The sequence below is a fragment of the Aythya fuligula genome, chromosome 2, assembly GCF_009819795.1.
Source record: "Aythya fuligula isolate bAytFul2 chromosome 2, bAytFul2.pri, whole genome shotgun sequence".
NCBI classification, from domain to species: domain Eukaryota; kingdom Metazoa; phylum Chordata; class Aves; order Anseriformes; family Anatidae; genus Aythya; species Aythya fuligula.
Genome location: NC_045560.1, coordinates 148,188,356 through 148,197,672, shown reverse-complemented (window position 1 = coordinate 148,197,672; position 9,317 = coordinate 148,188,356). Strand labels below are relative to the sequence as shown.

Sequence of the window (9,317 nt, the reverse complement as noted above, 5' to 3'; positions counted from 1 at the left end):
TAAAGAGTGTTTTTCCAACCATCTTAAAAACATGAAAACATTTTATTCCATGTACAATAATGTACATAATTTAAGGTGGTCATGAAAGAGACCAGCAAGTTAGAGGTATATTTACAGTAGCACACACCACAGTAAACAACCACCATTCACAGACTCAACATCAAGATACTGCTGTTGTGCTTAGGTATAACAACTACAAAGTGATACTTTTTTCATCTGTTGAAGTCAATTTAAACAAATAATACCTCACAGCTTAGGAAAGGACTTCTTAATCACCCAGAGAGTTAGAGTTAGCATTAAGAGTCTCATTCAAGTGCTGTTCCACACAGTCGTCATCATCGTCATCGTCGTCTTCGTCACTCTCTGAACTGTCATTATCTTCATTTAATTCATTTTCAGCATCAGCAGCTTCTTCCGCAGCTTCTACAGGACCTTCGTTGGGTGCCACAAACCCACTGTTGTTAGAGACATTGGCGTTCTCCTTGTCCTCAATGTACACCTTCTGGTGGCACATGGGGCACGTGTCCTGAATGTACAGCCACTTCCGAAGACAAAGTGCATGAAAGTAATGGTTGCAGGGCGTAATGCGAGCAGAGGTGGTGAACTCGTGGTAGCAGATTGCACATACGTCATCTATTTCGCGTAGCCGGCTGCCTTTTACCTCGGGAAGGGAGTTGATTTTCTTCACAGCAGTCCTGCGGTTTATAAAAGTCTTCCAGCCGTTCTTGGCTTGCAAGTAGATGTTGAAGTACGCGTGCAGACACATCATGCAAGCGCGGATCTTACTTCCCGACTCAAAGATCATCGTGTAAGCTCCGTTCCCAAACATCATCACTCCAAAAATGAACTCGATGATATTGCCAGTCGAACGAACGTAATAGACATAATCATCGAGTTTCTCCCACAGCACGTTATAGTAGCCATCGATCATGAACAAAATATAAACAGTGATAGAAACGATGACTTTCAGGCAAAGCTCGACGCAGAACGCCGTGACCGCGAAAAGCCATGTGTTCAGGGCGTAGTGGTGCCACAGGACGTAGCTGAGCAGAACCGGCAGGACGAAAAGGCAAGCCGAAACGAACAGCACGGGGAAGTGTCTGCGGAACGACGAGACGTGGGAGGCACTGAGAGACATCAGCACGGGGTCCGTCATGCCGTGGATGAAATGCAGGACTGCGGTCAGCAGAAGGCACATGTTGCGGCTCAAGCGAACCAGCCTCTCCTCTGGTTTCAGGCCGCTCAAGCCAGTCTGCAGGGCCAAAATGAAAAACAAAACGGGCGCTACGAAACCCAGCCTTTTGTCATCCTCGTCGGTCGAGCCGATGAAGGCCAAGATGCCGAGCCCCAAATAATGTGCTATGGAGGAGATGACGGCGCTCATGCCTAACACAGTTAAGGTAGAATCGCACCCGCTTATTATCAGGCTGCAGATCAGCTCCCAGCAATTATCCCACGATATCAAGAGCTTGTCTTCCGCGTTGGTTTCGGCCATCTTTACAACGTACGTCAGCACCACGGCCTGTGCTGTGAGTCTCGTCAGCCAGAAGACCCGCAGGACCGCCGGGAAGCGAATCCTCTTCCACGTATCCTCCATCAGCAGCTGTAATCCATAGATGCGGTACATGTGCCTCACCAGCAGGTAAACATACCGCACCGAGTAATAGAACCATTTAATTTTTGTAACCAGAATGGCTGTGGTGTTCAGCGTCAGCACGAGGCCTGAAAGAAAAACCAGCACCTGCCGGACGCTCACAGGTAGCTCAACAACCAAGCCGATGACAGGGATCAGTATGTCCAGGATGATGAGCTGGGAGTAGATGGACTGCACGTTCAGCAGCGTCACGTATCCGATGCCGAAGGTCAGCTGGAGGATGGAAAGCACCATCCAGAGCGAGGGTCCCTTGTGGGGGAGGAACTGAATCCCGAACGCTGCTGTGTAGTAGGCACTGTAGAAGTTGATGTGCAAAGAAGCGTAGTAATTCACCAACACTGAAGTGGCAGCCAGCAGGAACGCCGAGGCGATCATGTAGAACTTGAAAAGTGCTCGCTGTTGTAACACCAGAACAACACTGGACACAAAGACACCTGAAAGCAGACGGAAACCATTTAGTTCTCGGGAGAAAGTGACCGACAGATTTCACCTAGTAGCTTCGGAGAAACGTTTACGTCCATTACTGCTTTCCACGTAGGTGCCCACAACTCCATGCTCCCCGCGGTGCTGCTGTTGGGGCAGTACAGGAGAGCCACCTCCTCTGCATTTCACACGCCTGCGCGTACGGCACCGCTGTCACCGGGTCTGTCTGCAGCCTCAGACCGAGCAGGGCCAGCTCCCAAGCCCTCAAAGACCCTTCCCAATCAGCCTCGAAATCTAAGGGCAGCTGAGCTCTAAAAGCAGACAGCTAACAGCTACGGCACCGGCTCTGTATGTACAGTCAGTGAATTCACTCATTTATCCCCATTTTACACCCCCCCACTTCACCTGAACAAGGCACTCGGCCACGGATGCTGTTTAAAGTGTTTTAATTGAACCCCATGACCTTTTAGATTTTATTTTTTTAAAACCACAGTTGTTAAAACACTGGAAAACTGCTGCAGCTTCCTGGGCATGGGGGCACTCTTCCAATTCTCCTCAACTTGTTTTCATTTCTGATAAGGTTATCCTGAAACGCAAGCTTCATGGAAAAGACCTCCCAGCCTACAAAAACATCTACCATGTTTTTGTAGGCAATTCCAAACTGTGCCACGGGTTTCTTCGCCGGTACCACCGCGAGTTTGTGTCTTATTTATTACGGATCAGATTCGGATCTTGAAATTCCTGTTTGCTAACCCTTCCCTCATACCAACCACAAGCACATCGTGCCCGTGACACGAAGCCTGGATCCTATGGATCCTGGATCCTATGACAAACCATATCGCAGTGCCTGTAGTACCTTTGTACCCCAGTTTATGCCCTTGCAGCCCGCTCCTCCTGTAGCATAACTCACAAACTCCAACACACCAGCCACAGGCAGGGCCCTTCCCTAGCACTCCTGCAGCACATCCTTAAGCACTTTTTTCTTCAGCAAACTCACTGCCTTTGTTGTGGGTGTCCCACCAGCCTCCTTTTGCTCTCCATAGCTTGTATTTCAGCAGAAGCTGCTTTCCAGCCCTGTTATAAAGCTACTGAAATCCCAAGTAACGCTCTTATTACTGGAGGATAGGATCAGTTTCTTCTGAAGACGGTGTTTTGGATTGTTCCGAATCCTCCAGAATCAAATATGTAAACAAGGAAATATTCTAAGCCTCTGTGTCTTGATCACAGGAATAAGAAATGTGGCTAAGAAGCAGCGCTCGGTTCCACCAGGGGTGCTGCCAGCTGCTCTTGACCAAGCAAAGATGAGCGACTGAATAAGAAGGAAAAATGTGAACATGAAATGATACCAAAAGGTAGACTACCCGCCCAAAAAGTTATCTATGCACCTTAAGAGTGCTCCTTGTGAGCAGCACTGGCTTATGTAAAAACACACTCCTTAACTAATCATTAACCTTGGGAAGGTGACGGAGGAGAAACTTGCTCAGCTCTCCCACGAAAAGCTGAGACTCGTTGCACACATCAGTTTTGTGAAATTAGCTTGAAAATTTCATTGCCTCTCCACGCATACAGAATAAACACCTACGGGAAAGCCGACGGTGCTGACGAGTTCGTGTCCTCTCTCTGAGCCTCAGGAAAGACTCAGCTGTAACAAGGTTGTTGGCTATCGGATTCTGACCCCTGAAGCCAAGGAGACTTCGTACTAACAAGGTTCCTCTGATCCATGCCCATTAATTAAATCCATTTTTCTGCCTTGCAGTACTTCGATACCGCAGGTCCCCTTGCAAACACTGACCTTCCACATGCCAGACACATCCCTGAAACGCTGCTGCGGTGAGTCAGGCGAGGGAAAAGCTACACCCACGGGTTCCTCTGAAGAGGGCCCAGTGACAAAACATTTCCCTGTCAACAGGTGCGGGAGGGCCAACCCCACGGGAACCTCCAAAGATGACACAGACCAGCGGGAATTTCGGAAGGGGAGGTGAGCACGGCGCTCCCCTGCTTATAGGGCACAGTCCATCCCCGTGCCGGGATGTCCCGCTGCCCCACGTGGTGCTCACCCAAGAGCAGCCCCTCTCCTCTACCTCACTGCTGCTGTTCCTCCCCGGTAAGATCTGTCTGGTGCTCCCCCAGGTGCTGCTGCTTCACTTCTGAGCACCTTTACCCTTCCTAGCCGTGCCTCCTCGCCTCCAGCTACCTTTCCAGCACGGCCTCCAAGCACAGCACTCACTTTTAAAATCGTTCCTTGCCCTGCAACAAATCCCTCTCCTATTTCCTCCTTGCGCTCCTGCAGCTTGTCAGTACCTTTTTGCAGCAGCACACTACCTAAAATTCAACTTCCAGCCAGAGGCAGGGCTCAACTACCTGTGCACGTCAGTGCTGCGATCATGTGGAACTGCCAAATTGCTTTGCCCTCGTCCCCAGCCATCGCTCGTAAGCCCACATCTCTCCACGGACTCCGGTATTATTGCAACCCTCTCCGAACCCCGTGCCCTCCCTGGGGACGGACTGCTTTCTGAAGGAGTCCTTTTCCTAAAAGGAAGTGGCGGAGAAACCAAACGGAGGGTTCCTGCAGCGAAACACTTTTAAAACCATTCAGAACTCCACTTAGCCAAGTAAAACTGTGCTCCCAGAGTATTTCAGAGCTGTAAGCTGTGCATTTATCCTGTCCTAAGCAGTGCTGTGCTACAAGAAAAGCTTAGATCAATCTTTCAATGCCAGCAAACAGTAACTAAAAAGGGGCAATTTCCCCTGTGTTTATATACAGAAGGACCCAAGACAAATATTTCAGCTTACCCTAACAACAAAACCCCAACCCTGTAATCCTTAAATTCAGAGGAATATAAAAATAAATAAATAAATGTGTAAGCCTGAACAACGTGGAAGGTCTTTACCATCGTCTCTAAGTGGTTACATTTTTAATTTTTGGAAAGCCAAGAACCACAGAGCACTTGTCTCAAAGTACAAGACATACATAAACTCTTACATAAACTGCTCCCAAAGCTCCTGTGCAGCAGTCAGGGGAGGGATCACCCACTCCTTCCCCCAAACCCTTCCAGAGAAGTGACGGTATAAACACGGTCCTGAAGAGCTCCTTCATAATTCAGCCCCATTACCACGCTCTTAAGAGAGATCATCCGACAACATATCCACCCGCCTCGTTTACATCGGATTAAGTTCCAGGCACTTCCTACAGCATCTGGATCACACAGCAAAGGGCTCCTCAGCTGGTTTGGGTGAGGCAGGGCAGTGCCATTTCCCCTTAAGAAGGAGCCATTTCTCAATGAGAGGCACTCTTAGTAATGACAGAAGGGCGGAACAAAAGGTCCAGAAAACGGGCAACAGGGAAGGAGAACCCCTCCTGCCCGTCCCAGAGCCCTCAGGACCAGCAGCAGGGAAGCACCTGCTTTGTGTTTTTAATTTCTTTGGCTCTCCTCTTACCTGCTCGCCATCCCCTTGGCCCTCCTCTCCAACTAGCGCCGTGCTGTCACCACCACACTTCTCGCTCTTTATCTTTCCTTTTAACCTCTCTTGGAGTTTCCTCCCCTGACAGGTGTCCCACCCGCGTCCTTGCTCACACTTTTTCCTAACACAAACACCAAAACCACGCCAAGTTAACACGCCGCGGGCCTGCAAACCCCCAGTTGTATTTCGGGGGCTCCTTCCCGTCGCGGCAATCCCAGCTCCTGTACAATTCGGTGTCAGCAGCGGGCAGCACGAGGGCACGCACAGAACCCCTCTTAGCATTACATCCCACACTGAAAATAGCATGGGATAGGCGTAATGGTGAATTAACCTTCATCTTGGGAAAGAAAACAGCATCTGAGGGTCTGGGGGGCTACCAGGGGTTGGTTTGCTCTGGAAGAGGAGGAGGAGGAGGAGGAGGAGGAAGAGCAGGGAGCCCCTCAGTGCCCAGCAGCAGGCAGGGGAGCGGGATGGGAGCCACCAGGAGGGGCAAGGGAGGAGAAGACACCCCGGAGGCCCCAGCAGAAGGGAGGCAGAGCCCGGAGGACACCAGGGAGCCGCAGGGGAAGGAGGAAGGAGCCCATTCCCCACGGCAACGCCTCAGGGGCCGCGGCCAGGAGCCAGCCAGGCGGGGACAGGCGACAAAAGGGAAGGGGGGGGGGGGGCAGGCAGGGCGGCTGTAAACAAGGCCGGAGGGCATGGAGGAGGGCAGGAGGAGGGCAGGAGGTGTCCGTCTCACCCAGCAGCCGCAGCAGCACGGCCAGCAGCGCGGCGCCCACGGAGGAGCCCCCCGGCAGCGGGGCCGCGTTGAAGATGGCGTCGATGAGGAACAGGCTGGGCACCCGCAGCGCGACCTCCAGCCCGCCACGCAGCCGCGGGCCCAGCCGCAGCCAAGCCAGCTGCGGAGGGCCCGGGGCCGCCATATCCCAAAAATAATAATAATAATAATAAAAATTAAAAAAAAAAAAAAAAAGAGGCTATGAGGCAACGAGGGCGCTACCACCACGCTGCTCCCGCCGCCGCCGCCTCCTCCACCGCCCGGCCCGGCCCGGCCCCCCGCCGCGCCGCCGCCGCATCCATGTTCCCTCAGCGCTGCCTCAGCGCTCCCGGCCCCGGCCGGGCCTCGGGGAGGGGCCGCGGGGCCGTCACCGGGCTCCGCTCCGCCCCCGCCGCCGCCGCCACCGCCTCCGCCTCGGGCCCCGGCCCCCGCCGCCCCCCGGTGTCTCCCCTGAGGGCATGGGGGGAGCCCGGCCCCGGCCCCGGCCCCTGAGGTGGAGCCGGGTGTGGGCTGCTGGCCTGGCCTCCCACCCCCCCACAAGGAGGCTTCGCCTTCCCCTCTGGCTGCGCTGACAGTTTGTTAAAAATCAGTGAAATCGTAAAAAAAAAAAAAAAAAAAAAGGCGCGCGGTCTCGCGTCAGACGCGGGTCAGGATGGGTTACTCCAAGCCGGAAAGCGCTACGCCATGACAAATAGAAATAAAAGCGTTTATTTCATGTTATATTGTTATAATGCACAGGCCTGGCTTGTCCCACAACAGCCCTGAGGGACCGGGGTCACGGCATGGCCCCGGGGGTCTCATCACGGCCCCAGGGGTCCCAGTACGGCCCCGGAGGTCCCAGTACCACCCCAAGGGTCCCAGCACAGCCCCAAGGGTCCCATCACAGCCCCGGAGGTCCCATCACGGCCCTGGGGGTCCCAACAGGGCCCCAAGGGTCCTATCACAGCCCTGGGGGTCCCATCACAGCCCCGGGGGTCTCATCATGGCCCCGGGGGTCTCATCATTGCCCCGAGGGTCTCAACATGGCCCTGAGGGTCCCATCACGGCCCCAAGGATCCCGTCACAGCCCTCAGGTCCCCACTGCCACCCCGGGCCTGCCCTGACACCCCCGGGCCGCCCTCGGCACCATAAGCGCTTCCTGGCTTCTCAGTGAGTCACGCAGCGTGGCGGGGCGATGATCTTTTAATTAGGGACGGGTTAGGCAGAATTTCCTGTTGTTGGTTTGTCTTTTTTTTTTTTTTTTTTTCATGTGTGATGCGAAAGACCTGCCTTCCTTCCTGGGTGCGTAACCATAGGTCTAGATTGTATGGAGAAGAGAAAAAAAATTAAAAGGGTTTTCCTCTGAAATCACGTTTCCTGCCTCTCGCATCCTCAGAGGTGCCCCGCGTATTCGGGCTGCCTGACTTGTGGAAATGCCAAGCTGCCTTGGTGTGGACAAACAGGCAAAAGATGCAAATGTGTAATCAAGGTTATTCCACCCCAAACAGGGGCATTTTCCAGCGCGCTGCCCGTGCCAATTAAAAGCAGTTCGTGGGCCGCCCTGCCTGCTTTTTGGCATCAGCCACTCGGTGACATCTGCAAACGCCAGCCTCTGGCTTCCCCTGTCACAGCTCAGCCCTTCCACACGGCTGCCCAGCTCACGGCTTAAGCCCTTTCCATTATTTTCCAAGGATGTTGGACAGGGCCCAAGAGAGTTGCATATGAACTTTCCTAAGCCGTGCCCGGCGCTCGCAAAACCAGAAAAGTTGCCAGATTGCTAAAGGATTGCGTTTCAAAACCCGTGTACATGGGCAAAGTGCATTTTTTAATCACATGGTGGAAAGCATAACTCTGACCCAGTAACCGCCCTGGTGCCAAATAAGAGTTAGAGGTTAGGGCTTAAAATGTGAAAAGTGTTTATTTTACTTACATTTGCAGATGGCTGGATCAAAGTGATTCAGACTTTCCTGAGTAACTTTACTCCCCAGCTGCTAAACTAACTGCTACTGAGCGGCTAACTATAAATAAAAGTATTTGATTTGCAATGACAAACAATGTAAATCAAACAGATCTGTGTACTTGATAATTCTCCATAATTCATACAAAAATATTTCTTTATACGAGATGGAATTTCAAGAAATCAACAGCTTAAAACACCGTTTATGGAAACATGAGTTTCATGCCTTCTGGAGGCCCTTCCAACTTCATTTAATATCCTCATAAGTCAAGATTTTAAATCTATTTTTTGCAATACAGGATCAGAGGCAATATTATAGAATTTATTTATATTGCTCTAAGAACATATCAATTAAATGGAATCTATTAAATTGATTTTCAGGTTTAAAAATGTACATTTACAGGTATATTTTACGGTTAGTATTTAGGCATGGAAGTAAATTATTTGTACAAGACAGTTCCAGAAATCGTAGTGTTACCAAAGTGTATTAGGTCAAATTCATTGATTTTTACACATATGTTTCAGAAAACTTCCAGTGCTTAAGAGTCTTACTGTTAATCTTGGTTAAATTAAATATATATATATATAAACATGATTATGGTACACATGGTATGTATGAAGATGACACCTACTGGATACTTGTAATTTTACAGTTTGCACTACTGAAACCTTCAAATATGGAATAATAAACCAAATTCAACATTGTGACACTGATGTGATGTGATGTGACTACTGATTTCTCTTCAGTTGCATATACAAATTCAGGAAAATTTGTCATTATTTAAGATAAGTCTCAACTTCTTTTTAAAAGCAAATTGGGGGGGGGTAAATCCTATTCTATATAAATTCATATTGATACTTGTGGACAAACTTTTCTCAGTTGGGGGCTTCTTAATTTTCTTGTCCCTAAATTAAAAGATAAATTAAGCATAAAATTCCTTTATTTGTCTATATGGATTAATTGTCAGGGGCACATTGTCCTGAAGTCCAAGGTGAAGCTTGTTCCGCATGTCAGTGTACACCTGACTTGGTAAAAGTGTCAAACCTACACGGCTACACCCCAT

At 50.5% G+C, this 9,317-nt stretch overlaps 1 protein-coding gene across 1 annotated transcript; it reads right to left on the bottom strand.

The window, feature by feature from the left end:
- Positions 1-23: 23 nt before the first annotated feature.
- On the bottom strand, positions 24-6,591 carry RNF139 (ring finger protein 139). The gene is made up of 2 exons (XM_032180939.1): positions 6,279-6,591; positions 24-2,088 (listed from the first exon to the last, which is right to left on the bottom strand). The coding sequence occupies exons 1-2, from the start codon at positions 6,460-6,462 to the stop codon at positions 269-271; spliced, it is 2,004 nt and encodes a 667-aa protein (XP_032036830.1). The 5' UTR covers positions 6,463-6,591; the 3' UTR covers positions 24-268.
- Between the last annotated feature and the right edge of the window lie 2,726 nt (positions 6,592-9,317).

What these genes read in the sequence shown, in the direction of transcription:
- RNF139 (XM_032180939.1), bottom strand. Translation starts at nt 6,462, where the DNA reads ATGGCGGCCCCGGGCCCTCCGCAGCTGGCTTGGCTGCGGCTGGGCCCG. An exon ending in CGTGCTGCTGCGGCTGCTGG is followed by an intron (nt 2,089 to 6,278) that starts GTGAGACGGACA and finishes GTCTGCTTTCAG; the next exon opens with GTGTCTTTGTGTCCAGTGTT.